The 14888-nt window shown below is 39.2% G+C and overlaps 1 protein-coding gene across 1 annotated transcript in view; it reads left to right on the top strand.

Moving 5' to 3' along the window:
* The window catches only part of MAML3 (mastermind like transcriptional coactivator 3), a 304741-nt gene that overhangs the window by 168244 nt on the left and 121609 nt on the right, over positions 1 to 14888 (top strand). Inside the window, exon 3 of the mRNA XM_081959245.1 lies at positions 10644 to 12170. Coding sequence (XP_081815371.1) covers positions 10644 to 12170 — 1527 coding nt within the window. The remainder of the gene's footprint in view (positions 1 to 10643; positions 12171 to 14888) is intronic.

Below are 14888 nucleotides of genomic sequence, written 5' to 3' on the forward strand. Positions count from 1 at the left end.
GTGCCAGCCTAAAACATGGATTCCTTCTTCATGATATCAAACATTGTGTAACTCATTAAATATAAATGGGAGAATATTATATCACAAGCCATATACTATAAGTACAGATCTGCAAGGACAAAAACCACAAAGTTAAAACAGGCTATAAGAGTCTTTAAAGCAGTACATCCTATATCCAAAAATCATTTTGGAGTCTCTATGCAGAATAGCATCATAATTGAAACGGAAAATCTTACCTTATGCTACAAAATAATCTTGGAATTGAAAGTGAGAATAACATGAGTAGTATGGAGTCTCAGAAGCCTGAAAGAATAAAATCTGGTGGTTGTAAGAAAATAATCTATTAAATAAAATCTATAATCCATTAAATTAAAAATAATGTAATCTATTAAAAATAATCTATTAAACATATGAAGAACAGTTGCAGGAACTGGGTATGTTTAGTTTAAGAGAAAGAAGGACTAGGGGAGACATGATAGCAGTGTTCCAATATCTCAGGGGTTGCCACAAAGAAGAGGGAGTCAAACTATTTTCCAAGGCACCTGAGGATAGAACAAAAAGCAATGGATGGAAACTAATCAAGGAGAGAAGCAATTTAGAACTGAGGAGAAACTTCCTGACAGTTAGAACAATTAATTAATCAGTGGAACAGCTTGCCTCCAGAAGTTGTGAATGCCCCAACACTGGAAGTCTTTAAGAAGATGTTGGATAGCCATTTGTCTGAAACGGTACAGGGTTTCCTGCCTAGGCAGGGGGTTGGACTAGAAGACCTCCAAGGTCCCTTCCAACTCTGCTATTGTATTGTATTGTATATTTTATCCTGCCACCTGCCCAGCAGAAAACAAGTCATTACAACAGATTGTATTCTGATTTATTTATGTAGATGGTAAAATTGGGTGGATTTTGGCAGACAATATCATTCCTTTTCAAGGTGGAATGCAGAAATTAAGAATTCTGAGAGGCTATGGGACAGTGATGGCGAAAGGCACGCGTAGCCATTTGTCAGGGCACGCGAGGCGCTGCCCTGTCAGCTGGCCAGAGTGCATGCGCGTGCTGGCCAGCTGAGTTCACCTTTTTAAAAGCCATTTTTCGCCCTCTCCAGGCTCCAGAAGCTTTATAGGAGCCTGGGGAGGGCGAAAAGAGCCTCCCTGCCCCCCCTGGAGGCCCTCCGGAGGCTTCAGTGACCGTCTGGAGGCTTCCCTGAAGCCTTCGGAGCACTTAAAACGACCCTCCGAGCAACCCGGAAGTCACTTCCGGTTTGCTCGGAGGATCCTTTTGAGCGCTCCGAAGGCTTCAGGGAAGCCTCCGGATGGTCCCTGAAGCCTCCGGAGGGCCTCTGGGGGGGGGCGGGGGGGCTCTTTTTGCCCTCCCCAGGCTCCTATAAAGCCTCTGGAGCCTGGAGAGGGCGAAAAAAGCATGTAAAAATGGGGGGGTGGTCGCGCATAGTGCGCACATGCACACTGGGGTGGTCGCGCATTGCATTATGGGTGCGGCACGCCCGCACACGACCCCCCTGCACTCCCCCCACTTGTGGCACGCGAGCCAAAAAAGGTTCGCCATCGTTGCTATAGGAGAATCAAGAAATAAATATGATATAAGATTTTTCAGGACAAAGACATTAAGTGGCAATCTTCTGGTAATATTCATCCACCAGTTATTCAAAAATTTACTGTATGCAAAGTTTATGTAGTTTATCCTTTTAATCTAACCAGATTTATTTATAAATCCTATTGTTGTAATTACAATTTATTACTAGTGAATAGTGGAAACAAGATTTGTTTCAAATACTTCTCAATTCACAGCTTTTCTATCATTCTTGTCTGTTTTTATAAAAGAAGTGTAGCTAATATAATAAAGATATCGGTATGAATTGAAATGTATTTTGTATGAGGTTAAGAACATTCTTTTAACTAATGGGATATGAATTAATGAATATAAAGACTAAGATATAATAGCACTATGAAATCACAAAACGGAAATAACAGTTATTTGAAATTTAGCTGAAGCTTTAATCCCAGGATATAATTGAAAGTTAATTTTTGAAGTAAAATGAACCTGGATGTGGTTAGTGTGCATACATAGAAAACCATGTTTTGTGTGTTCCAGACGAGAAAGAAGGTCAGATAAAAGCATAGCAAATAATTTTTAAAAAATTATCATTTGGCTAAGACATAGCCATAGTAAACCACTTATTTAAGGCTGCCAAAGCAACTGTCTGGGTGCACTCATCCAGAGCTTTGCTCAACTGATCTTATGGACAATTTAGGATGGAGAAATAAAATACATCTTTGCTTGTAATTGCTGTGTACTTTTCCAAGGGACTATTTCAGAGCCTATTATTTTATGAGTTTGCTGTAACTTTTGCTCATATACATGTTAGGATGAAAGTAGAGAATGTGTATCCTAACTCATGAAGTATTGTTATGTGATGTTTATTAATTTATGGATAAATCAGTTTGGATCAATTTGAATAACAAGGAAAAAAAGTCATAGATTTTGTGGCATCAGATCCATTAAAAAAATAAATCGACGAGGAATAATATTTCAAATATATTTTTTGAAAAATTAATTAATGCAAAAATTAATGTTAATGTTTAATTGTTTTTTCATAGAACCTAAAGCTATAATTTCAAAAATGTACCAGATTTTATTTGAAATAATTACAGTGGGGCACATTTACTAGAAGGCAAAAAGTGTGAGTAACAATTCAGCTGGCTCTTGGAAAATGTATTGAAATTTTTAATTTGATGGCATAAAAAGATGCCAGATAAGCATTAAAACTGAGAAATATTGTACTGATAAACTTGTTTAACATGAGAATGGATCCAGTGTCAGCATATTTTAGTTCAAAATGCTATAGCTCATAATGTGCAACATGGAAGCCAATTACATTCTTCGTGTTTTGTAAATATGTTTCCCCAAGTTTTGGTTACAAATAAAGGACTAGTTGAATGTGTTTGAATATTAGTACCTCCAATTGGTAGTTAGGCTATTGGTTTGAGCTCCGAGCTTGGCAATTTGGTTGCAAACATTTCGTCACCATTCAAGAAGACATTGTCACTGACAACGTCTCCTCGAATGGTGACGAAACGTTTGCAACCAAATTGCCAAGCTTGGAGCTCAAACTGCCATAATGGACTAGTGTTGTGGACATATAGCCTTTTACTGCCAACTGTAGGCATGAAGGATGAGCTTGGAGATCTTCTACTTTGTTTGAGATAGTCTTTGCCACCTAGTTCTACTCTGCAGAGCTATGTTTAAAATAGAATATACACTGGCTTTTTCATACCTCTCCTCATTATCATTAATCTATATCTGAGGGGAATCATATGTTGAACCAATAGAGTCAATTTTAAATTTTCTTTGGTTAAAGCCAAGGGTATTTCCCTGGCTATGTTATCGAATTGTTTAAGACAGTGGGAAATCCAGAACCAACATGGAATATATCTTGTTATTTCCAATACTGCAGCAATACAATCTAGACAATGCCTTTTAATTGTCAGTTTCCGGGATAAGATTTGAGACTGGAGGTTCTCTGACCTCCCTTCACATCTCAGCCTGCCTGTTATGTGATCCTAATTCTTAATTCTTAGTACAAGAATGTAAGTTCATTTGAGCACAAATGATTTAGCAGCTCATTTGAAATGACATTGAAAATAAAAACCACCCGTGTTTTAGCAGAGAATTAAATCATAGGATTTGTTCTTTGTTCTTTTTAAAACCTTTCTCTTAGCCAAAGCTCTTAGGAATAGTTATTTGTTAGGATTCCTCATGAAAGAAAAATACGATCAATTTGCCCTCCTTTCCAGTCTCATGCCAGTCTCAAAGCTTTCGAAATATTTCTATCCTTGAATGGATTCCCCAGCCAAAAATTTCAAAGCAACAGGACACTCAGGAGCTTAGATTTAGCGGAATTCATTGACTCTTTGCCCCACAAATATCATGGAGACTCTTCTTTTATTACTAGCCTCTGGTCAGTCTTTGCTGAGCTATTTTTCTGACAGAAATGAATTTAGTTTTAAGGACAGCAAAATCAGTGGGAGCAGCCTTGTCTAATGCAGGCAGATTGAAAGCTTTGTATTAGCAGCTAGAGTTCCCGTCAGTAAACAGTCTGACCAACAGGTTTGTGTTAGAGCAAGATGGGCAGGCTAAAATGCTAAAGTCTATTTGAATTTTATGGTCAGATAAAACACTGAAAGAGGATTCAGCCTCCGAGCTTGTTTTGAAGAAGCAATAAAATCACTAAACAGCCGCCGTTGTGGTCACTCCCTATACATAATTGAAATAGCTGCCCACTAAAGTCAAATAGGAGGTGGGAGGGGGCGGTGTAAGTAGCTCTGACTGTTGCTATAACAACAGGCATCTTGGTCTAATTTCTTCTGAAAAATGACTTGATGCTAGTGGGATGAAGTGCAGCAGCTTTTTTTCTAGCAGATGAAAATGCTGTAGACACGCATACGCGATCCCTTGTTTAGGTAGCAGATATTCTCTGATATGCCCATTGCAGTCCTTTCAGGAATTTTAAGATGAGTTATTCCTGGATATATAGGGTATAGGTAGGTAAGAGGGTGTGTGTGTGTGAGAGAGAGAGAGAAAACATTACATACTGTAGATTATTTAGACTCTTAAAAATATCCCCATACATTTTAATTTTTATCTATTCCACATCAGGCTTTCACAATCTGATTTCACGATCTGATGTAGTAAATACTATAAGACTCTCATCATCACAAGCCAGTATAAGCAAAATACTGGACACTGATACTACGAGTTGGAGTTATAATCCAGAGGCAGGAGGGCTGCATGCAGACGGGACTTCCAAAAATTATAATTTAATTGCAATGGTGGACGGGGCGAAGAATTAAATGCCTAACTCAGAAATCTGTACAGATTGTCCTTGACTTACAACCATTCATTTAACAACTATTCCAGGTTACAACAGCATTGAAAAAAATGGTTTATGATCGTCATGGCATCACTATAGTCACATGATCAAAATTCAGGCACTTGGCAACTAGCATATATTTATAATGGTTGCAGCATTCCAGGGTCATGTGATTGCCATTTGCAATCTTTCCAGACGGCTTATGACAAGCAAAGTCAATGGGGGAATCTGGATTTAGTTTTAACAACCACAAGATTTACTTAACAACTGCAGGGATTTGTTTAACATCCATGGCAAAAAACATCGTAAAATGTTAACTTATTTAGCAACCATTTTGCTTAGTATTGGAAATCTTGGTCCCAATTGTGTTGCAAATTGAGGACTCACCATATCATATTGAATCATACTTAAGTTTAAATTTACATGAAATTAAATTTAGATGTTTGCGATGTTACATTTTGGAATAAAATTCCTGATAAACTAGTGGTCCTCTATAATATAACTTTCTGGGCCAGGAAAAGGTTGTCTTGCCATATTTCTATGTGTCTATGACATTTCTTTTGGGATATTGTATAAGTTTAAGAAAGTAGGTGTATTATATTATTCTAAAGTTTTGCCTATCTTTGGAGAGCAATAAATGTCCTCCAAATGTAACTTAAGAAGTCACTGAAACATGCTAATGGCTGTGCATTCATTTTAGACACTACAATTCCAATGAATTTCAGCATATTCACATTTCAGTTAATTTCTATATATTGTTTAGAATGTAGTAATTCCGGCAATATTCTTCATGATGACAGAATAGAATAGAATAGGTATGCATATAGAATGCAATGCAATACAGATGAATTTGAAAATCAGATTAATTTTGTGTCTTTGGAACTAACTTAATCATATCCAAAAATGAAATATTAGCTCAATACAAGAATAATGTTTAAAAGCCTGAACTCTTTTGCTGTCTCTGAAATAGCATTTCATAGATATTTAAGGCATAGCCTTAAAAAAAATTGTGCATTTTTTTTTTGTATCTTAACAAGTTATCTCTTCCTGAGCAGTTTTCTCCAGGGCCCATCACTTCCCTGATAAGTGCTAACTGCAAATTAACAAGCTCAGCTCTCTGACCTTAATTACTTGATTAGTACCCTGGGCAGCTTACCTGTTACCTGAAATTGGCAAGACCTTAATCAGTTACATGCTGAAGGCCTCCTAACACCTCTAGCGCATTCCTGTGATGGAAAAAACAGTCTTCCTAAATGCTGAAAAAGTAAATTTATATACATGTAGGCCTAAACACTTTTTGTTTGCAGTTTTTCACTATAACTTTTGTTGTGGATGCCAAGAAAGTTAAACAAGATATCTCCCCCCATCAACATGTGTTCTCCTTCCAAGTTGTCTGTATCCTCCTGAATATGATGAGAGTGTAAACTGCTTGCCCACATATGAGCAAAAAAAATTCTCACCATTCACATTGTGGAATACTGAAAACATTAAAATGCAAGAGACTTTCTTATCAAACTATATCTTAAGAATTGGTAGGTAGCAGTGGTGGATTTCAAATTTTTTTAGAACCTATTCTGTAGGTGTGGCCTGTTTTGTGGCTTGGTGGTCAAGTGACTGGGTGGGAGTGGCTTGGTGAGCTTGTGACCGGGTGGGAATGGCTTGGCAGTCATGTGACTGAGTGGGAGTGGCTTGGCAGTTATGTGACCGGGTGAGAGTAGCTTGGCAGTCATATGACTGGGTGAGAATGGCCTGAATTCTCACTGAATTCTTTGCCCCAAAGAATGACCTACAAAAAGAAGATATAAAAAAGGACATTTATTATTTTGTGCACTTACTACTTAAATAAGAATAAAATAAGTACACAAAACAATAAAACAGCTACTTACAGAAGAAATATGGCTGTCCTGGCCGGTCTCCAACATTACTGACCACCTTACACACATACTTCCAGCCCCTCTGCCTCTTCCCTCTTCCTGGATTTACTCAGATCCAGGCAGAGATCCAGGCAGAGGGGCTGGAAGTGTGTGTGTGTGCACAGGCTGTGAGTTTTAAAAATATCTGAGTGAATCCAGGAAGAGCAGAGGGGCTGGAAGAGTGTGTGCTGTGCACAGGCTGTGAGTTTTAAAAACGTCTGAGTGAATCCAGGAAGAGGGAAGAGGCAGAGGGGCTGGAAGTGTGTGTTCCTATAGTATCTTCCAGTCCCTCTGCCTCTTCCTTCTTCCTGGATTCACTCAGACATTTTTTAAAACCCACAGCCTGTGTGTGGGCATACACTCTTCTAGCAGCCCCTCTTCCTCTTCCCTCTTACCCAACATCTTCCCACCCACCCCAGCCACTCACCAGTTCTTTCTTCTTCTGGTTCTTCTTCTGAGAACTTTTCGGCAACATAGTGAGGATGGGCGGGGCGAGTGAAAGAGCGAACGAGGGGAGGGAGCATTCCGGTACAGGGCCTCCTGACCAACGGGTACAGGAAGGCACGCTAAATTTCACCATCTGGTACAGCCATATCGGTCTGTACCATTTGAAATCCACCCCTGGTAGGTAGGTAGGTAGGTAGGTAGGTAGGTAGGTAGGTAGGTAGGTAGGTACATACATACCTACATACATACATACCTACATACATACATACAGTGGTGGGTTCCTAATCGGTTTACTACCGGTTCGCTGAGCACAATTGAATAAAAATTGGTCAGAAAAAAGGGAAAGCAGCTGAGGAGTGGAAATTCAAGCTGCCACCCTGGATCAGCTGGGCTTCGGAAGCTTGAATAAAGGTAAGTATAACCCGCGGGCGGGCAGGCAGGCCCTCTTTTAACAAAAACAGAGAACCAGTTCTCTCTCTGTTTGAAGGCAGCACTACCAGTTCGGAAGAACTGGACCGAACCGGTAGGAACCCACCTCTGGATGGATGTATGGATGTATGTAAGGATGATAGATAGATAGAAAGAAATTAACAGCTGTAAAATTCTTGATGTTGTTTTCTATGACTACTGAAGTTTATTTCTTATAATGTGTCTTTTGATAGTGTCTTTTTTATCCACACTAGCAAAAAGCACATTAATTAAATCTAGGTTTATGGTCTATCACATTACATATAACAGATTTTTCCATTTTTGTAGATTCAGACATTACAAAGTATACAATAAACAAGCTGATTTTACCTGGTGTTATGTAGTTTATAAAAGGACCTGGTGTCATCCAATATATTTTTTGCTATATCATGTTGGATGAGGATTATGGAAGTTGTTAATCTCCTAATTAACCTGAAGAGTCCCAGATTGAAGAAAGCTGAAAAAAAAATAAGATGTAGGTAATCTAAAACTACGAATTCTGGGAATGTTTGAAATTAACTGGTACAGTTTTCTTGTCTTGTTTCTTTGTTTAAAGCAGTTGTAGTCATTTCCAGACCCGGTGCTTCCTACAGGTCCCAGCAACCTAGGAGTCCTCCACTAAAATTAGCAGCAAAATACCATTTTTTTGAAGCTGCTGGTTTGCCCTCAGTGACCATGGCCATCTCTTATTTGGATTGTTGTAATGTACTCTACATAGGGCTACCTTAAAGAGTATTCAGAAACTATGTGAATAGTTTTGGAAGCCCCCAGGGTGGCACACGTAGCACCACTGTTACGCAAACTGCACTGGCTGCTGATGTGCTTCCAGGTCCAAGGTGTTAGCCATCACCTTTAAAGCCCTTTATGGCATGGGTCCGGGATATCTGAGGAACTGTCTTTCCCCAATGGGATTTGCCAGCCACACTGTTTCTGGCAGAAAGGGCCTATGGCGGTCCCCATCAACCAAGAAGTTTCAGCTGGAGAAAAGCCATGCTCCCCCCCCACCCACCCTTGAAACATCTTGCTGCTAGAAGTGAGACCTGCCCCCATCCTTTTGATCTTTAGGAAGAGCCTTAAAATCTGGCTCTGCTGGTTGGCATGGGGCCCTTATGGCTCAAGGCTAGGGGTGGTTACAGTGGTGGGATTCAAAATCTTTTACTATCAGTTCTGTGGGCTTGGCTTGGTGGGCGTGGCAGTGGAAGGATACTGTAAAATCTCCATTCCCTCCCCACTCCAGGGGAAGGTCACTGCAAAATCCCCATTCCCTCCCAATCAGCTGGGACTCGGGAGGCAGAGAATAGAGGGGGATGGGGCCATTCAGAGATGGTATTTACTGGTTCTCCAAACTATTCAAAATTTCTGCTACCGGTTCTGTATTCAGAACCTGCTGAATACGACTTCTGGGGGGTTGGTTCAGGGACAGAGAATGCACCATTGCCACTCTGCTCCAAATTTGTGCTCCCTTATTTTGTATTTAATCTTTTGCAATTTTAATCTGTTTTGATAAGTATAATGGTTGTTATATTTTTATTTTTTATTATATTATAAATTTCCCAAAGTCACCTCCAACAGCCAGGTGGGTGTTGTATAAATTCAAGTAACAATAAATAATAATAACTTTTTCATCAAGTGGATAGCACTAACATTTTGTTGAAGTATGCCATCCAAGCACTAATGAGGCCCCATTTCAAGTGGGAACAAAAAAGGGCTCTGAGATTGTCACTGTTATTCAATTATATATTTTGAAATACAAAATTAATTGTGTGATCTCCTGGGCATTACCTGGGCATTTACCACATTGCTCAGAGGCACTACAGTATTGATTGATAATTTACTGAATGTTCAGATGATAATATGGTGAACTTATGTAAAATAAAGGGATGGGAACTGCATGTTTCAGTGAACTTCTTACATAAAACCTGCCCTCTTGAATTGAAAGTTCCATGAAGTACTTTTCTGTCTATCATGCATTTGAAAGGGGAAGAAACAATAAATATAAACCCTATCTGAAGGGCAGGTTGCATTGGGGAGAAATGGCAATATGGCCTACCTTATCCTAGCTGTTTTTTCTCATCCAGATTAAATTTGGCTGAGGTGGTCTGCGCATTTTTATTAGTAAACGATTGGCTGTGCAGTTTATTCAATATAGTAAGTACTTGCCTTGATTATTCAATGCATTATCTTGGGAAATGTTCCATTATGGTGTATATCTTGTAACTGATGTAAAGTATGTACAGTATATAATGAAAAGGAAAGCATGTTGGCATTAATCACTAGAATTTCTTGCAAGCTGAAGTAGGAAAAATGCTTCTCAAAGAACAACTGTTGCGCTGAGAACTATTTGTTTAATTTTGTTTATTGGTCTCACCTAGCAACATGTGGCAAAACAGATAATTATGGTGTTATAATAGTGTATTTTTAAAACCCTTGGTATAAAAACTCCTGAAATTAAAGTGCAATGGGAAATTTTCAACAGTGCCTCCTTACATAGCATGTGGGACAGTTACGTAAGGCTGCTTTCTGGAAGTTTCCTACTTACATAGCAAATGGATATATTATGGAGATGGCTAGGATAAACCTCTCAGTCATGGTACTAGATATGGTAATTTTTTAGTGTTTGAAATATGACCACTCATTGAAAAAGTGGCTCCATTCCAGTCTACCACTTCATTCTGGTTAATATGTTAGAATAGTTTACAGGTGATTATAATAGTGCAATAATCCTCATTGCCAATGATACACATCCAATCTGTGAGAAGTTTTGTATTATTCCAATAAGTTTAATGTCCAGAAATCCAACCCAAAATGTTTTGAAACAACAGTCTTTACAAGTCATAATAAATTAGTAAAACATCCTGTATACAGTTATGATTTTTTAAAGGTAGAAATGGACAAATATTGAATTAATTACTTTTTCTTTTCTGTTCAAGCTTCAAGAGACAGTGAAGAGAAAATTAGAAGGAGCACGCTCACCCCTCAATGGAGAACAGCAGAATGGTGTCTGTGACAGAAGCTTCTCTCCAACTAATAAGCGGATACGGAAAGATGTACCTGGGATTGAGAGAGTCAATAGTTTGCCAAACAGTTTGCCTTTGTCTTCTATTTCTCCTCTTCACCAGCTTGACCTAAAGCCATCTTTGCCACTGCAAAACAGTGGAACTCATGAGGGTACCCTGGAGGACTTAGGTAAAAATGGTGGACTTTCTGACCTAAAACTCCAAATCAATGGATGTACTGAGCTTGAAGATAGTTTTAACATTCTGCACAACAATAGTAACAGCAACAAAGAACTGAAACAAGAGCCCCTGGATGATCCCAACTGCACTGACAATTCTGACACATCCCTTTCCAATCAGAATAAACTCTTTTCAGACATTAACCTGAATGATCAGGAGTGGCAGGAATTAATAGACGAGCTAGCTAACACTGTTCCAGAAGATGATATACAAGATTTGTTCAATGAAGACTTTGAAGAGAAAAAGGAACCTGAGTTTCCGAGACCAGTCACTGAGATTCAGGAGATTGCCAGTGTTAAAAGTGATCCATGTCACTCTCCATTTGCTCACCTACCAATAGGCTCTCCCCAGGTAAGACCGTCATCATCAGGGCCACCATTTTCAAATATCCCTACAGGTTCCAGCCTCTCTACAGGTTCTAATGGTCCTCCGGCTCCAAGCCTGGATAGTTCACTAGCAAACTGTGTGGTTCGGTCCCCTCAGACTCCCAACCAAGCACATCCTTCAAACCAAACTCAGTCACGAACAGGCAATAGTTTCCACATGAATCCAACAACAGTGACAACAGCAGGCCCAGGGCCTAGCCAAGTAACTGTGACTAGCGCTGACTTGTCTCCAGCTGAGCAGTTGAAGCAGATGGCAGCCCAGCAGCAACAGCGGGCTAAGCTGATGCAGCAGAAACAGCCGCCGCCGCCACAGCATCCAAATCAAGTATCTAGCTGGTCGCCAGTGGGGCCTCCATCTAGTCCTTATGGAGGACCTTTCAGTACAGATAAACCAAATAGCCCAATGATGTACCCCCAAGCCTTTAACAACCAAAATCCTGCAGTGCCTCCCACGGCAAACAACTCACAAAAGACTACAATAAATAACTACCTCCCTCAAAACCATATCAATATGATTAGTCAGCAGCCAAATAATCTGAGTACAAACTCTTTGAGCAAACAAGGCAATATGCTTTCTTATGGCAACACTAAACCTCTGTCTCATTTCAATGCTGATCTTAGTCAAAGGATGACTCCACCAATGTCCAATTCCAACAAGAGTCCTTTGATGCCATATATGCAGCAGCAGCAGCAACAGCAACAGATTCCCCAACAGTCACCAATTCAGGCTCAAATGACACCTCTGAGTGAGGAGCAGAAGCACATGCTTATTTTGAAGCAGAAAGGAATGATGAACCAGGCAGTAGCTTATGGAACTCTTCCATCTCTAGGTCAGGTAAGTGTGGACAGAGAATGTTCTCTGTGAATGGCTCATGTGAATTGATAGAGTAACTCAATAGAAACTAGTGTACTGCTATCTACAACTTTCTCCTTGTATTTGCCACACCTTTTTTAAACAGAGCATTTGTTTCTGAGCACATATACTGTATAACTTGCTAGTAGCTTCAAATTCAACTTTCTCCTAAGTTAGTGTTACTCCTGTCAGTACATACCGGAGTATAAGACGCTTCATGATTTTAGAGAGGTAAATTTAAAAAACAGAAGTTTTTGCACTCTGCAGGCCTCCCAAACCCTAACATATTTGGAGAACAGGAAATTCGGAAACACTGTTCTTGGAGGTTGTATCATCACTCTACAACCAACAGTAAACTATACAATAGCTTTATCATTGCACTGTCAATTGTGGTTTGTATATACCGTGTGTATGCGTGTGTATATGCGTGTGTGTGTGTGTGTGTATACAGATACATACATATGTATGTTAATACACACACACCATGATATTAAGATGCAAAAAAATTGTCCTAGTTTCAGAAAGATACCCATATGTACCTAATAAAACCCTATATCTTTTAACCTTCAAATGACCTAACCTAATAGAAATCTAATCTTTCTACTGTGTATAGAAAGATCTTTGCAGTCCCAGTAGGCCAATTTAGAGGCATGTCGATTAAAAAATGAATTAGGTGGGAAAGGTAAAACAGTAGCCATCCATATGGAATGTATTTCCCCTTCTTTCTCTTGCTGCTTTCCTGAAAAATGTTTGTTAATTGACCTCCTGAGCAGTCAGGAATAATAGTTCTTCACAATGATGGGAAAAGATCGTCTGATAACATAGAATTACAGAGATTCTGCCCTTCCCTGTCTGACTTTTTGTTCGGCTTCAGGGAAATAAACAGAATCAAGGATGGCCAGAGTATTTTTCCTTGGTTTAATAATAATAATTATAATAATGAGGATGAGGAGGATGAAGAAGTATGTGCTTCTTTTTGGAAATGTTTCGAGCATAGCACACTATCATTGCATAGTTAATTTCTTTATTAGGTTTTTTATGTTACTTTCTGGGTTTTCATATATATATTTTCTGTAGATGTTTAAGAGCTGCCCGATGAAAGGTTATTCCAGTAGAAAAACCTGGCCCAAACTGTTGCTTTCTTTGTGAGAAGCAACTACAATTCCTAAATTTCCCTTTATTAACTCTGTTGTCCAAGAATTCTGGGAGATTACTAGTTCCAACATATATGAATAGTCTTAATACACTGTAAAATCAGTGTATTGAATTCTTTCCTTAGCACAGTGGTCCCCAACATTTTCAGCTGGTGGCCACAGACCTGGCACCGGGGCGGGGGCACATGTGAATGGCAGGTGTACATACATGCACACAGATCCATTTGAAGGCACTTGAGGTGAATGGCACTTGAGCTCATGCATAAAGCTCCACTTGTGCTTGCATGCCACTCACGCGAATGGAGCGTTACACATGCACACTTGCCCCTCTCTCCCACTGGGTTTCGAACAGGTCACGGCCTGGTAGTGGGCTGTGGCCCAGGGGTTGGGGGCCCCTGCGTTAGCACTAACTTAATCTAGCTTCAATGGTATGACAGTTGTGCAGATGTATAGAAGGAAGGATAGGGAAAGTATGCACAATACTTCATTTGTCAAATGTTATTAACTTGTATCTATTCCCACAAACATGATGGGCTTTGTTGAATCTGTAGCACTCCATGTGGTATTCTGAGAAAAACATTTCACCATCAATGACAGGAAAATGTGAAAGTCCAGGCAACATGACTATTCTTAAGTTTATATTTCTGCTTCTGGTTTTTTTTCTTTCTAAGGCTGAAGTGTGAGCGTGGAAAAAAAAAGGAGCAGAAAGAATCTTGTATGGATTTGGTTTAGGGACAAAGTCATGAGATTCTGGAAAGAACATTAATAGAGACAGAACAAAACAAACTGTTCTTTGTGTGGAAGTAAACAAGGGAAATTCTGAAGATAGGACTCGTATCTGCTTTCACACTTTCCTAATGAAATATTTTTCTCAGAGTACCACATAGGAACTCTTGTATAAGACTATTAATAGATATTCAGAGATTTAATCAGACCATAGAAAATTGGATAAACATCTTTCCTTATTTATTTCTAATGTAACTGTTGCAATGTGGCACTTGAATCTCTGTGTAAATCTGTTGGCTACATGAACATCCTGCAAGGAGATTAGTAGCTCATAACCTTCATGTTATATGGCAGAGTGTAGTTGATGCTCCAGCTTGTTTTCCAAGCTTTGATAAGCTTCATTAATTATACTAAAAAAAGAAAGGTGTGTGTGGCTGGAGAGAAATCCATACATACAGCTCAACATGAATAGGAGTAATTAGACAACTGGCAGAGTGTTAAATTGGAGGTCTAGGGAGAAAAACTAAGAAATCTGCAGAATTTCTCCATGACCAGCAACCAGCGGAATTTGTATAATCTTCTACTGAATACAATTTCTCTGGAGTGCAGTGGTCATGACTCATTTCTTAGCTTAGAGGCCTGAAGTAAGTACTATTTGCTTTGCCAAATATCTGCTACCAATTCTGTAACAAATGTAACCCACATAAGATATACACTCCAATGCTTTGTGTTACTCCCAATTCTATTCTAATGGTATCAGATAAATTTTATGGCTGTAACTTGTTTTTCAAAATAAGTAATGGAAAACATGGAATCAGAT

This window comes from Natrix helvetica (genome assembly GCF_964273705.1).
Source record: "Natrix helvetica genome assembly, chromosome: 7".
Lineage (NCBI taxonomy): Eukaryota > Metazoa > Chordata > Lepidosauria > Squamata > Natricidae > Natrix > Natrix helvetica.